The sequence below is a fragment of the Podarcis bocagei genome (assembly GCF_964188305.1).
Source record: "Podarcis bocagei genome assembly, chromosome: 13".
NCBI classification, from domain to species: Eukaryota; Metazoa; Chordata; class Lepidosauria; order Squamata; family Lacertidae; genus Podarcis; species Podarcis bocagei.
In genome coordinates this window covers 40,990,214-41,004,809 of record NC_138138.1, presented here as the reverse complement: position 1 = coordinate 41,004,809, position 14,596 = coordinate 40,990,214, and the positions used below count along the sequence as shown (strand labels likewise).

The 14,596-nt window shown below is 50.5% G+C and overlaps 1 protein-coding gene across 2 annotated transcripts; it reads right to left on the bottom strand.

Annotated features, from left to right (window-relative positions):
* Positions 1–494: 494 nt before the first annotated feature.
* On the bottom strand, positions 495–14,481 carry RNF40 (ring finger protein 40). Of its 2 annotated transcripts, none has more exons than XM_081167634.1 (20): positions 14,342–14,481; positions 12,856–13,052; positions 11,139–11,306; positions 10,671–10,806; positions 10,340–10,576; positions 9,152–9,273; positions 8,875–9,021; positions 8,690–8,764; positions 8,445–8,564; positions 7,047–7,226; positions 6,381–6,516; positions 5,971–6,092; positions 5,032–5,540; positions 4,406–4,523; positions 3,461–3,610; positions 2,748–2,960; positions 2,499–2,624; positions 1,598–1,738; positions 1,292–1,393; positions 495–1,187 (listed from the first exon to the last, which is right to left on the bottom strand). In XM_081167634.1, the coding sequence occupies exons 2-20, from the start codon at positions 12,985–12,987 to the stop codon at positions 1,011–1,013; spliced, it is 3,111 nt and encodes a 1,036-aa protein (XP_081023760.1). In that variant the 5' UTR covers positions 12,988–13,052; positions 14,342–14,481; the 3' UTR covers positions 495–1,010. The 2 variants fall into 2 exon arrangements, with proteins under 2 accessions (XP_081023760.1, XP_081023759.1); XM_081167633.1 differs by lacking the exon at positions 14,342–14,481 and adding an exon at positions 14,118–14,239.
* Positions 14,482–14,596: the final 115 nt, after the last annotated feature.

The following is a 14,596-nucleotide window of genomic DNA, read 5'->3' as shown; positions in this document are numbered from 1 at the left end:
TTTGCTCCTAAGCCATGTCTGCCAAGTCCTGGTTAGACCCAGATCCTATTTATTTCCCCCCTAATCTTCACAACACTTTCCACTCAGCTCTCCTTCCTCAAGAGTGAGTCTGTTACTGCATTGGTCCTCAAACTGCTGCGTAAGGACAGCAAACTGCTTCATCTGACGTGGGCCACAACTACCATGCAAATATTATTACTCCTCAAACAAAGGTTTGTGCTAAACGTGAGTCTGAATATGGAAAGGTTAAAGTCTGCTGTGACCACATTAACATGCACAGCCAGTCCATGGCATTCATGCATGATTCCTTGTGTATCTCTGTCTCCTCAAACCCTCCTCATCCCACAAAGCTAAGCTTTGCTCTGGTAGGGCTCAATGCAACCTCCAGGAATTACCCATAGCAAAAACCTCCCCCCCCCCCGCCCCCACAACCTCCAATCCTGCCCAGAACTCATCTCCAGAAGGCGGAACACAGGGTTCTAAGAACACAGGGATCTCGCAGGAGCAGATCATCTCCAACTTTTACTTCCAAAACACGGAAAACAATTATTAAAATAACTGAAGAATAAGAATGCACCTCTCCGACAGGAAGCGTTTGATCTGCATGACTGCTGCCTGCAGACAGTGGTTGTCGTAAAAGTTTTCAAAATGGTAGAAGAAGAAAAAGATCCAAAGGCAATTTGGAGGGAGACCATTTGGGAAATGCCAAGAGGAGGAGCAGCAGCAGCAGCAGCAGAGAGGATTCCTCAGATCTAGGGAGGGGATCCAGTGAAACAGACCCAGGAAGTATACGGGCAAGGGGAGAGAAGAGAAAGTAAACCACTGAAAAGGAAACGCTGCAAAATATTTTAAATGCACGGGAAGGGGTCCATGGACCAGAGCCAGAAAACTGGTGTGGGGGAGGAATGAGTCTTATGCGGACCGGAGGCAGGTTTTTGCTAGGTAAGCCACAGGATCCAGGCACCGTCTGTGAAAGGGACCCCCTTGGGCGGGAAATTGGACCCAGGTGTTCAGCTGATATAGATGCGGTGGAAGTCATTGGCGCCAAAGGCCGCGTTGCACTTGGGGCACTTCCGCTGGCGGGTGTCGTAGCGTGTCTTGACACAGTCAAAACAGAAGACATGGAAGCATTTGGTGAGGACAGCATCCTTCTTGCGGGTATTGCAGCAGGGGCAGGTCAGCTTGGCCTGGAGATACGGGACAGATAATTCGTGTAAGATCCTTGACTTGGCTCTCCCCAACAAGGCTTGCCCTGGGTTGCCAACCAACCAACCTCCTCCTTTCTCCTCACCTTGTACTCCTTGATCTCCTCCTGCAAAATCTCATCAGCATCCGCGTACACCTCCACTTTGCGCTGTTTCTCCAGCTTGCGCCGCAAGCGTGATATGTCCTCCTGAGAAAGGGATGCAAGTCAATGAATCCCAAAGGTGGTTAGCAAGACGGAAGGTAACACTGGCATACCAAGAAATATTTATCAGCAGCCATGAGGGCTAGAAACTTGCTTTTAAAAAAAACCGAACATTTTCAACCAAGAAGAGCATTAGAGCAGCTGACACACTTGCAGAGGAGAACAAGTTATCCTCTTTTCTCCTAGTACCTGGGCTCTTTTGAGGTTGAAAGATTCCTTCTCCTTGGCTGCTCGGTTCTCGGCCATACAGGTCTGGATCTCCTTCAGCTTACACTGCACGTGCTCCAGCTGCACCTTCAAGTCCTCTGCCAGCTGGGCAGCCTCCACTGCCTGCCAGAAGAAAAGCAGCAGAAGCCACCACCTCAGAATCCCCCAAGTTAAGGACCATCAGCCGCAAGCAGCCCCAACAAAGGCACCCATTCCTGGGGCTGTGAATACATAGCGCAATTGCACTGTGTGCACCCAAAAACTAGCAATGGGAAGAGAACGCAGTAGCTTGGGAATCTCTGCTTCTAGTTTCTAGCCCCCTAAGGCCATGGAGACCAACTGAGAGGGGATGGGCAATGCCTGGGGAAACTTCATAAGCAGAGGGGCTGGGGAGAGAGACGGAACAGGATTTCCAGGTCTTGGGCTTGCAATTGCCCCCAACCCCAATTACAGTGGTACCTCGGGTTAAGTACTTAATTCATTCCGGAGGTCCGTACTTAACCTGAAACTGTTCTTAACCTGAAGCACCACTTTAGCTAATGGGGCCTCCTGCTGCTGCCGCGCTGCCAGAGCATGATTTCTGTTCTCATCCTGAAGCAAAGTTCTTAACCTGAAGCACTACTTCTGGGTTAGCGGAGTCTGTAACCTGAAGTGTATGTAACCTGAAGTGTATGTAACCTGAAGTGTATGTAACCCAAGGTACCACTGTACTGACAAGTCCAGAATATATTATCTAAAATACAGGTAGAAAATATAACAAAGTTTCAAGATTGAAGAACTGAGCTTGTAAAAAGACTCACTGACCTAGAAAATAATTTTGCTTTTTGGAGCCCTGATTGTCTCCCAGTTCAGCCCATGGCTCCTCCCAGCTCTCTCTCCTCACCTTCCTCTTGTTGAGTTCCAGGGCCTGGCTGCGCAAAGTGAGCTCCTTCTCCACTGTGCCCAGATTCCCCTGCAGAACGCGCTCCTTCTCTTCCAGCTTCTGCACCACCAACAGCTGGGTGTCCACCTAGGCATGGAAACCAAAGCCACAGCCTTCAGGACATGGGGCAGGAGCCTCCCCTCAAGACCCGCCCCCTTGCCTCAGGCTCCACAACCCTGTGAGGAGGTAGGGGGACGGGCTCTGCCTTACCTGGGACTTGAGGGCCAGCACCTGCTCAGCCAACTCGTCCTTCTCTTCCCGCAGCAGCTTGTGGATCTGATTGGACTTGATGCGCTCCGACATCAGCTTGAAGTTGGCGTCATCCTTCTCACGCAGCTGCTGGTTCAGCCGCATGTTCTGCTCTTGCATGTCCTCAAAAGCCTGGCCCGTCACGTCCATTTCGGACAGGAGAGCCTCCTCCTCCTGCCCCAGCAGAGCAGACATAAGGAAGGGAACGAGATTGCTCAAGTTCTCCCTCCTTGCCCTTGCAGCTTCCCTTATTACTACACACACACACACACATGGCTGGTAATTTTTTGGGGGGTGCCTGTCAATCCCCTGTTGGCATCAGGACATCAGGCGATTGAAAGGTGAGTGGTCCTGCCCACCTGCCATAGTTGCACAGCAGCTGTGCGGGGAAGTGGTGACCAAGGAGCCTTGAACCCTGCACCCATCAGCAAGTAGAATTCATGCGCATACTACTGCTCCCTGCAGAAAGCAGGAATGAACTGACATGGCTGACAGGTGAAGGTGGTTTTGGAAAAATGGCCTCGCAGGCCAAACCCTGGTGAGCCAGTGAGCCAGAATCTCCCCAACCCTGGTCTATAGATGGCTATAGATGGACTGAAACAAACACCAGGCCTATGGGAAGGCTTCCACCCTGCAGGACAACTTACACCTTGGCTCCTCCCACAGCCAAATACCTGCTTGGTGGCAGCCAGCTTCTTCTGCAGGTGTTCAATTTGCTCCTCGGCCAATTTGATCTTGCGCAAGGCATCCTCATCTGCCATTTTCTTGCTCTCTTTCTTTTCTTTCTCCTCCAGCTCGCGGATCCTCACCCGCAGCTCCTCCACCTGCCAAGGGGACCGAGTAAAAGGGAACAGGGGTGACTCCTTATCCCTAGTCCCTCAACATGGTGCTGCCAAATCCATCACCCAGCACTAAGGCAGGACAAGCCAAATTGCAAGCGTCACAATGTTATTCGCCCTCATTTTAAAAGCACAACCAACCAACCCCAAGCCGCTTTTTGGGGAACTATGATAGCTACTGTCCAGATGCATCATTCACATCAACTTGCCCAGAATTAGCATGCCAATATGCTATACTGTCACTCAGATGTCCACTATTGGGGGGCTTTTGGGTTATGTATTTTGATACAGTGATCTTCGGATGAAGGGTGGCATATAAACTTAATAAAAACCCTAGAGAGGACTCTGACTCACTCATACTTAAGTGTGAACTAGCAGAAGGGGCCAATGGGACCTGCACCAAAGCTTGACAGTGCCTAATGCTCAAGTTGAGAGTGCCAGCCCTTTCCCAGGGCACAACTTTCCACATCTCTCCAGACCACCCGGCATTCTGCTCCTATCCAGCATGCCCTGTCCTTGTCAGGCTGTTTGGGGACAGAGGGACTATTTTTGTACTTTCTGCCAAACTTTGGGGTTCCCCCCTCACCCAGCTTGCTGATATCTCCCAGCTCTGCGTGGATAGCATCTCTTTAACTACAGAAGGATCCACACTTGAGAGAATTGAGATTGAGAGTAGCGCATTTGACCAAAGCAAAGAAAAGCTGGAATAAAAGGGGGGCAGAGGAAGTGCAATGTTCAGAAGGCAGCAGGCATCTATCTGTGTGCAGGTGGGCCTCTCACCTCTGCCTTGGTCTTCTTCTCAGCAGCCATGAGCTGCACTTTGTCCCGCTGCTCCTTGGGTGCCGACTTATACATGTCCAAGAGTAGCTTCATCTCCTTCTGACTCTCCTGAGCCTTCCTGAGGAAGGAAACAGGGTCAGCATGAAGTGGGGGGGGGGGAAACCTTGCACCCCAGGGGTTATTGCTTTGAGACCTATGAGAAACTATAGGGGTGCAAAGGGAGGCTTCAAACTGTCTTACAAGGAACCTCTCAGTTGGAGGGTAACTATTTCAGTGAAGTTCTAGCTTACAGAGATCTTTCTTACCTCCCCCTGGATCCAAACACCAGAGTGAGGGGCCTACCACCAATGCCTGCCTCCTGAAACCCTAAAATCTTGGCAAAGTATTTTCTGGGCCTCCAGCTCTTCAGCTGCAATAAAGCCCTCCAGAACCCGATCTCCCTCTCTGCTGAGTGCAGAGGTGCAGCTGCTCCCAGGAGCCAAAGAACTGGCACAGATCCTCCAGGTTCACGGCCTTTCCTGAGGCCGCTGTGCCCTCCCCTACCCAGTGCTATCCCCCCCAAAAAACATCCTCTCCCCACTTCCCCACCCCCATTTTGAAACGGCACCATCTTCCACCTCCCTCACTTGAGTTCAGTCCGCAACTGCTTGAGCAGATCAGAATCCTTTTTCTTGGGGTCCTCAGAGCCTCCGCCACCCTTCTGCTTCTCCCGATCACGTGAGGAAGAGGAAGAGGAGGAAGATGACGAGGAGGAGGCCTCTTTGTCCCGGTCCCGGGATCTCTCGCGATCCCCGCTCCGTTCCCCGCCGCTGCGCCCCTTGGACCGCTCAGGCTCCTTGGCGCGAGGGGGTGGGGGTGGCTGTGGGGCGAGGGGCTGTGGAGCAGGCGGCTCCTCTTCTTCCTTTTTCACCCCTTCGTGGATCCCAAGAGGCTGGGGGGCAGCAGCTTCCTCCTTGGGCTCCTTCTTCATTTGCACCTCCTTCGGCTCTTTTTTCACGTCGGGAGGCGCTGCTCCCTCTTCCTCTTTCATGGTGGCGGCCCCCGGGGGCCCCAGCAGCCCTGCGGGGTCCTCAGCCCCTGGCGTATGGGGCGCTGCCGTGGAGCTGGAGGAAAAGCCACTTTGCTGCAGCCGAACCTGAGCAAAGAACAAACAGACATGAGCTGCAGGGTAAGGTGGCCGTCACAGCACCTGGAATTATGGAGCTCAAAGCAGGGGGTGGCCAGAGGCCACTTGCAGTCCCTAGCAGACTGTCATATGGGCAGCAAGGAGGAGAAATACCACTCGCTGAGTGGTAGAGCATCTATTTTGCACACAGGAGCTCCCAGGTTCGATCCCCAGCATCTCCAGGTAGAGCTGAAAATGTTTCCTTTCTGAAAACAGGACAATATTGAGCAAGATGGACCAATGGATTGGGCTCAGGGTAAGGCATCGTCCTCTGTTCCTGCGAGAGAAGGAGTGTCCTGGCCACTTGGGGCTCTGGCCCCATCCACCGCCAGCATGCAGCCCCCAAGAGATTCCTTTGGGGGGGGTCATTCCCTGAAACCTCCCCCTCCTGCAGCCCCACCTTGTTGATCTCCGCCTGCACTTCCCGGAGCTTCCGCTTGTACCGCTGCACGTCGCCCTTCAGCTGGTGGTTATGGTTCTGGAGGCTGCTGATCAGGTGGCGCATCTCTCGGTTAATGGGACCTCGGGATCAAACGGAGGGAGGGGGAAGAGAAGAGTGAGAAGGAACAATTTGGTAGGCAGATGACTTCTGCACAGGGCAGACCTTAGAGCAGGGTTTCCCAACTGTTCATGGACTACAATTTCCATCATCCCTGACCACTGGCCCTGCTAGTTAGGGATGATGTTCTTGTAGTCCAAGAACAGCTGGATACCCAAGTTTTGGGAAACCTGCCTTAGAGTATTAAAGGGAGAAAAATATTCATTTGGGGCCAAACCACGAATGCTCAGTGGGAAGGAATGCGGCCTCACCTGCTTGCTCGTTGGCGGCCAAGTTCTGCTCAAATTCAATGCGCAGCATCTCATATTCTTTGCGCACCTGGGCCAGGGTGTCCTCCAGCTGGATCACCTCCGTCCGCAACTTCTTCTGCAGGTTCAGCTCATCACTCTGTTGCCGAGGAAGATGGGGAGGGGCAAGAAATATCAGCCGGGGGGAGGGGGAGAACAGGGTGCAAGACCACTCTTTCTCCTTGGTAGCTTTCGCAGTCTGACAAACAATGGGGGGCGTAAGATCTTCCCACTGAAATGAACCTAAATCAAGGGTGCCCACTGATTTCAATGGCTAATTTTGGATGCCACCCAGGGCTCCGTGAGATTATGCTATCCAGGCCTAAAAGGAAGGCCACCAGCGGCCACTAGCCATGACGGCTATGTCTTCCTCTACTGCTGGATGCCTCCGAGTGCCAGTTTCTTGGCATTGTGGGGAGAGCAGGGCTCTTGCATTCAGGTTCTGCTTGTGGGTTTCCCAGGGGCCTCTGGTGGATCCAGCAGGGCCCTTGTGCTCTTCTACGAAACTGCAAAACTGCTTTCTTTACCATTCTATCTAATGCTACAAAGCAAAGAGGTACAGGAAAGGGTTAAGCACGCCTGCTTTCAGGAGTTAGAGAGCAGGCACACACACTTCACGGGCTCCCTCACCTCCATGTGCTCGATGTGGCGCAGGTGGCTGTTCTTGGTGGTGAGCAGAAGGGCTCGGGCCTCATCCAGCTGCGTTTTCACCTGCAGGCTCTCGTTGTACAGCAGCGAGAACTGAGACTGCAGCACTTTGTATTCCAGCGTCTCTTTCACCGCCTCCTCGGGCAGGCTCCGCAGCGCCACCTGCAGGGGAAGGGCAGAGAACAGGTGCCTGGGGGAGGAGAGCCACGGTAGCTCTCCACGTCAACTGCCCCACGTCATCACCCCTGGGAGTGGTCTTGGTGGCACTTTTAAAAGAAACATGTCCCATCCTGCATGTTCGGGTGTATTAAGTGTAACAGCAAGTGTACAAAAAAACCCACCGGCAGCAAATGCGTCAAAGGCTCAAGATACTCAGCCTGAGGCTTGTGCCTTTCTGCCTGATTGCTGAGAGGCTTCGGATGCTGCATGCATGAGTGTACTTAAAGGAGGCATCTGACGTTGTTTGGACTGGTTTGGTTCTATTGATAAATGTTGGGGGAAGGGGAGTCATGGGAACATAGGAATCTGTCAAGAGCATTGGTCAATTTAGGTCAGCACTTTTGATTGACAGCAAACATTTCCAGCCTTAGCTGCAGATGCCAGGGACTGAACACGTGACCTTCTGAGCTACAAGCCTTCCCCAAAGTCAATCTGGAATTCTTTTGCCAGGAAGCAAAGAACACACTGGTCCTGCTTTCTGAACACAATGCATTCTCAGAAAATCGTTCATTAGGCAAGCGTGCATATAACAAGTTAATGGTTTTCATTATTTCCTATAGGAACATTTCTAATCCATGCTTTCTCACTCCATGCTTTCTGCCTGAAACTGCTGCAGCCAATCAGCAAAAGTAAAACAAAGGAAAAATAGATTTGTCCAATCTCTCTTGTTCCCCGAATTGTCCAATCGCTCTAATTTCCTGCCATGGTTTCGGCCTGAAACGGCAACTGCTGACCAGCAAAACACAAACAGGAAAAGAACTGGACAAACTCCAGCAGTTCGGATATCTGAGTCAGCCGTTTGTGAATAATTCTTTGTGTTCAGATAAGTGAGATTTTGGATAACAAGTGTTCCGATAGCAGGACCTGCGTGTAATGGACTGAGGTGCCAAGAAGAAGAATATGAAATACTGAAGCACTACAGCTACACAGATGGAGAGAACCTGGAAATGCACAGAAACAGAGCTCTTCAGAGACACCGTCTCCCCCCATCACAAGGACTAGAAACATAAATAATATCCCCCTGCACCCTGCACCTGCAAAAGTGGCTCTAAAGCAGATTCTCCAGAACCATCATTCCTGGTCATACTAGCATATTTTCAGCCTGCCACTAGAGGACATTCTGCTTCCCTTCCCCAAATTCCACAGGAGGCTCTTCCTTACCTTGAGCTTCTCATTGGTCCTCACAGCCTGCTGCATTTCATGTTGCAGTTTCTCCAGCTCCGCCATGCGGCTGTTGGCAAGCTCTTGGTGCTCCTCCAGCTCCGCGTTCAGCATCTCAAACTGCAAAAGCCCAGGCACAAAACTGAAGCAGGAAGATTCCACAAAGGGAAGCACTTGGACCTGCAAGACTCGCATCCCAGCGCCGCTGACACCCCCCACCCCCCGGTTGTTTTTCTCCCGCTTACCTTCTGCATGCTAAGTGTGATCTGCCCACCCTGGAACCCGCCGGAACTGCCCGATGCGTAGTAGCCCGAGTTTAGCTGCCAAAGGAGTTAGAGAACAAAGTTCAGTGCCTTGAATGCTACAATGAACCATATTGGCCCATGGGCTGAGCGGGGGGAACAGGGGAGCCCTGAAGATCTTTGCTTGCCTGTTCCAGGGCCTCAGCCAGGTGCTTGTTCAGCTTCTGCTCCCGCTTGCGCAGCTTCTCGATATCCCACTGCAGGTCCTCGATGGTCGTCTCCATCTCCAGCACTTTGGTCTCGGAGGAGGTCACCTTGTCCTGCAGTTCCGTGTACTAAGCGAGCCAGAGGAGAAAAAGATGCAGACAGGCCGGGCTTCAGAACGATTCTCTCCCACAAAGCGGCATTGGCCATGGGAAGCCCCGCCTGCACAGGCCCTTGGCTGGCATCTGACAAGGAACCTACCTCCAAGGAGATCTTATGGTGCTTCTCTTGCAGCTGGGTGGTCAGGTCCTGCAAGTGCCGATTCTCCCTCATCAGGTCCTTGTTGAGAGACTTCACTGCTTCTTCCAGTTGGTCAAACTCCACTGGGGAAAGAAAGAGGCCCCTGAGAACCCAGGACGCCAACTCCCAGCCCCCGCTCCCAGCAACTTCCTCAGCTGGCTGCTACAGGCTATTTACAAGTTTGCATTAAAACATCTTACGATTCCTTCACTGCACAGGCATGACAAGAACAGAGAAGACCGTGCTGCTTCCAACACCTGTCTCCTCAAGGGACCAGAATTCTGCATCTCAACAATCTCCCTTTTCCATTAATTAAAAAACTTATCTGGTTTCTCCACAGGTCCTATTTACCGCATGCTACACTTACGCCTCCATTTCTAACAAACCTTTTCTACTATCTATTCCACATGAATTCCAAGTCACATTAGGGCTTTTCAGAAACACCCCCTCTGAACTGAACTGAACAAAATCAAACAATACCAAATAGAACATATTTTGGTTTGCTTTGCCCTTAAAGCAAAAGAACTGTTTAGGTCAGCATCTCGGACACAGGTAGGAACCAAACCTTTTAATACCAGGCTTTTACCATCTCAACAGGTTAATAATAATAATAATAATAATAATAATAATAATAATAATAATAATAATATACCCTTGAAAATCAATAAAGCACAATTATTATTAACAACAATAATTAAAGCATTCATGTCAGCATCAAAAAAAGATCCCATGAGGTGACCCAACTGAACTCCAAAAGGACCTTTCCCCCAAAACACTGCCAAAGTAGACAACTTTATCCATAACTCTTGCTTTTGCTTTGTTGCTTTTGCTAGCTCATTTCTATGAATTCTTTTTTTCTGCATTTTTGAAAATTTAATTTAAAATGTCATATTAAAAAAACAAACCTCCCTTTTCTAACTGATGCCTGGAGATAAAAGTTATGTAAAGGATCCTGAGAATGCTGTCAAAATCTACCTCATACGGTTGTTGTGGGGATTAAATGATATAGGGCAGAACCATGTAGAACACCTGGAGCTCCTTAAAGAAAAATGTGGGAAATAAATGTGACAAAATAATAATAATTATAATAATAATAATGCTTCAAAAGGTGCCTGCTCAGCCCAGCTCTGACATGGGGCCTGGCCTCACCCCGGGCGTGGATCTTCTGGCAGAGTTCCTCGGTGCGCCGGTGGATCTTGTCAGAGAACTCCACGATGCGGGAGACGGCAGCTTTGGAGAACTCCATGCGCTCCTGGAGCTGCAGCTCAATCTCTTCGCTGCTGCTGCTGGCCAAGGTCGCCAAGAAGGAGAGGGCTGACTCGTTCAGCACAAGCCCCGCTCCGGCTTTCCAGGGGGCAGGGGGAGTAACGGGGGACAGGACTGCCTCTGTGGGGACCAGAAGAACAGCAATGGTTACTGGCTCCGAGGATGGGAGCTGCGTCTCCTCCCAGCCTCCTGTATCAGAGAGAGCTGGGCTCACCTCTCCTCTCCAGCCCCTCCTGCCCCAGGAGAGAGGCATCCAACTCGGCTCCCGTCATCTCCAACTTGGGCTCCTCGAGAGGCTGGCCGCATTCTCCGTCACATCGCCTCAGCAGCACTTGCACGGTCTCATCCAGCTGTAGAAATTGGGGGGGGGGGAGAGACAGCTTGAGAAAGACACAGGGAGAGAGAGGACATAGGGGATGCCACAGGCAGGGCTGGGTGAATACCAAAACTATCCAGCTTCCAAACCATGCCAGTTATCTCCATTTGGCTTGTGCTTGTCACAAGGAAGGTGACACAGGAGCAACACGGCAAAATATTGCTCCCCAACCACTTAGAAGCTCTGCTTAATGCCCTGCTGGTTTCCTAACGCTTCCACCAGCTGTTGAACTGATCATCAACCTCATCTTGTCAACCTTAAGGACTAGAAACTTAAGAAAACGATCAGCCAGGAAGGCGCCCTGACCTGCTTCCAGTAGCGGTTGACAATCAGGAGAGTGGCATCATCGGTGGCCTGCCTCTTCTCCAGCTTTTCTATGCGCTCACGCAGCTCGTCCTCAAAGGCCTGCCGCTGCTCCAGGCGCTCAGCTAATTTCTTGTTCTTGAACTGGAGCACCTTGAGGTCCATCTCCTCCTGAAATAAAACAAAATGTCAGAATGTAAATCACAGAATGATCCTTGGCCATTTCCATCAACAACTCCAAGGTCTGATGGTATTTCTACTAGATAGATAGATAGATAGATAGATAGATAGATAGATAGACACACACACACACACACACCAACAGCACCCTAAAGAAAAATATGGTCCATCATCATTTACCCTAATGAGGCAGAAAACTATAACTAGAATGAATTCCATCCCCCCTTTTTTAATTGACCATTAATTCTAAAAGGGTGCAGATCAGTGAAAGAACACATGCTTTATTTGAAAAGGTCTCAAATTTGAACCCCAACATCTCCATGAAGGATTAGGAAGGACTCCCTGCTAAAAGCTGGTGCTAGACACTGCCAACAATACCAATCAACAGTCTGAGTCAGTATAAGGCAGTTTTCTATTCTTTTAGTTCAAGATAGATAAACGTATTGCTGGGCATACACTGACAGATAGCATATAGACAGTAAAAGTAAGCGTGAAGAGGATGTTGGGTGGAAGGATGTTATAAAGGAGTCAATATGCCTATTAAAGAGTGAGAAGGAATTTGCTGGCACTGATAGGTGAACCTATGGCCTTGCTCTTCATCAAGCCCCTGCCTATGATGTAACTTTTGCTCTCCCAATAAGATTGTTGCTTAGTTGCCCAACTGCAATTCTCCTTGATATGGTACTTAATTTCTACTTGTGTACAAAGCTAAGGTGAGGGAAGGCCCCTATATAAGCCTGAGTCATTTATAGGCCACAACTCTACTTTTGTGAGTTCCCAGCAGCTGCTGCTGTTCTGACCAAGCAAAAACTGCCTTTGAAATCACAACTGGTGTGGTTAAAAGACGAAAATCTACCACAGGGGCCCATGCCCCTGTTGGCAAGGTTCACATCAGGAAGCAAACCTGGAATCTGCGGCTTAACATTTTCCTCTAGAAGTGATGGGGGAAGGTATTTCTAACTCCTAAATCTTAGCATCTAATTTTATGCCACCAGTCCTGCAGAGATATTTCAGATACCCAGCTACCAACATCCAGTTTCTAGGCAAAATTATAGGCATGGATTTTTTTTTCCTGGTCCCAACCTATATAATATTCTTTATTACAGAGTTGCCTATTTAAAAAGCCTGATCTGGAGCATACTTGCGCCCCCAAATTCCCAACATTTATTTCCAGAAGGGGTTTTTTTATTTAAAAAAAAATCAAAACAATTAATTGCCATATAGAAAGAGTTCTCTTCTCACTGTGCCCAGCCAGATGCCCATGGGAAGCCCACAAGCAGGACCTGGGGGAAACAGAACTGTCAAGCTCAGGTTCCCCAGCAGCTGGTATTCAGTGCAAGTTGCCTCTGACAATTGAGGCAGAATGCGGTCATAACTAGTGGCTGCTAACAGCCTTATCCTTCATGAATCTGTCCAACCCCCTTTCAAAGCTATTCAATTTGGCAGCCATCATGGCACCTTGCAGAATCAAATTTCATACTTTTACCACCACCACCGCCCGAGTACTTCTCCACCCTGCACTCAATCCCCTGGTCCTCACCGTGGAAGAGATGCCCCCCAGGCGGATGGGCTCAATCAGGGTAGTGGTAGTCTTCTCCTCCCTGTTGGATTTCTTCTCAGGGGGCCCAGAGCCCCCATCCCCAGCTGCCCGCTTGCTCACAAGTCCCGACATGGTGACTCTGAGCAGCAGGCGAGAGCAGAGGAATCAGGCAGTCAGCCAAGGGGGCAGCGCTTCAGCTACAAAGGGAAAGGAAAAAAGAGAGGGTGAGTTACAGTTGCCCATAAGTAGACTAGTGTGACATTAATCCTCCCATAGTCAAGACCAGGTACTGCTTCCCATATCTGGTCAGAGATGCAGAAAGAAGGGGATCAGCTATGCTAAACAAAACACAGAGGGCAAAAGGGGTGTGTGGCAGGTAAGGAAATGCAGTGACATTATCAAGGAATCATGCAAAATTTTATAAGAGACCATAGAGGGGAACAAAAGTTGCCGATATTGCTGCTAACTCCCCCTCCCCCCGTGTGCTCTTTAAAAGTTATATACCAGGCCAAAAAACAACAGGTGTCCCCTGGTTCAGAGACAGTTAATGGGGAAGAGGCACCTGCTGAACCACTGATGTCTATCTTGGTGCTGTACCAAGAGCTCTGCTGGGCGGAGAGCTGTTGACAAGCAGATAAAAAGAAAGCATAGGTTTGGAGAAGAGGTAAGACATAGCAAAAAAAAAAAAAGAGGAATTCAAGTACACTATGGAAAAATATTCTTAAACTGAGAGTTAACACACCAAAATAAGGAGTGATATAAGGGGGGGTTGCGGGGGGAGGGAAAAAATGGGAAGGAGGCAAAGACTTCACGCCCTATTTTTAAAGACGAACTGAAGTGTGCCCCCCCCCCTCGCCCCAGCTTTGCTCCTTCTCTCTGGCATGTGTTTCAGGTGCGAGGGGTGGGGGTCCCGCGTCCCTCCACCAGAGGCTGCGGGACTCCGACTCCCCTCAGACCCTCCGTCGTGGGGAGACACTGGGGGTCGCAGTCCCAAGAGCCTCTGCAGGGCCACAGGTTCCCCACCTGACTCCCGACCCCGCCGGAACCACCTCACAGCCATGACAATTCTAGGGAAGGATGAGGCCACCTTTCAAAGGGCAGCATCGGAATACCCGCCAAGGCTTGTTCTGGGGAAAGTTCAGTTAGGAACAATCCACATAGGCAAGGCGGGGGACCTCAATAAGGCGGGGGGAGAGACGTGCAGGGAGCGTGCTGTGAGGGGGGGGGAGTCTGGTGTCGGGGGGGTCTCCTCTCACACTCACCTGCCTGAGCGCCCCTCCCCCCCCCCGGCTGCGGCTTCCTCGTCCTTCTCCCCCCGCCCCCCATGCGTTACTCCGGCCGAGAAACGCCAGCGCGCCTACTGCGCATGCTCTCACGCAACCATTCTCAAGGCCCAACCTTCGCCTCTTTGCCGAGTGCGCATGCGCAAACCCAACCTCAAGCTATTGGGCAAAGCGCGAACCAGGGCTGTGCTGGTTAACCTTACCGAGACGCCTTAACGGAAGCGCGCTCTGTGATTGGCTCTTTCTTTATCGTAGACTTCCCATAGGTAGAGTGATGCGCGCCGCAGGAGACCCTTGAATGGGAGATTTCGATCCAACATGTCAACTTATGCTTCAGGTCCTTAACTTAAAATGCAAATTTTAATCCAGGAAGATTCTACTCGGCGCCCAACACTGAGGTCCTTAGGAATAAAAGAGCTTTTCTAGCTCTATGGCGTCCGAACAAAATTCACATATGT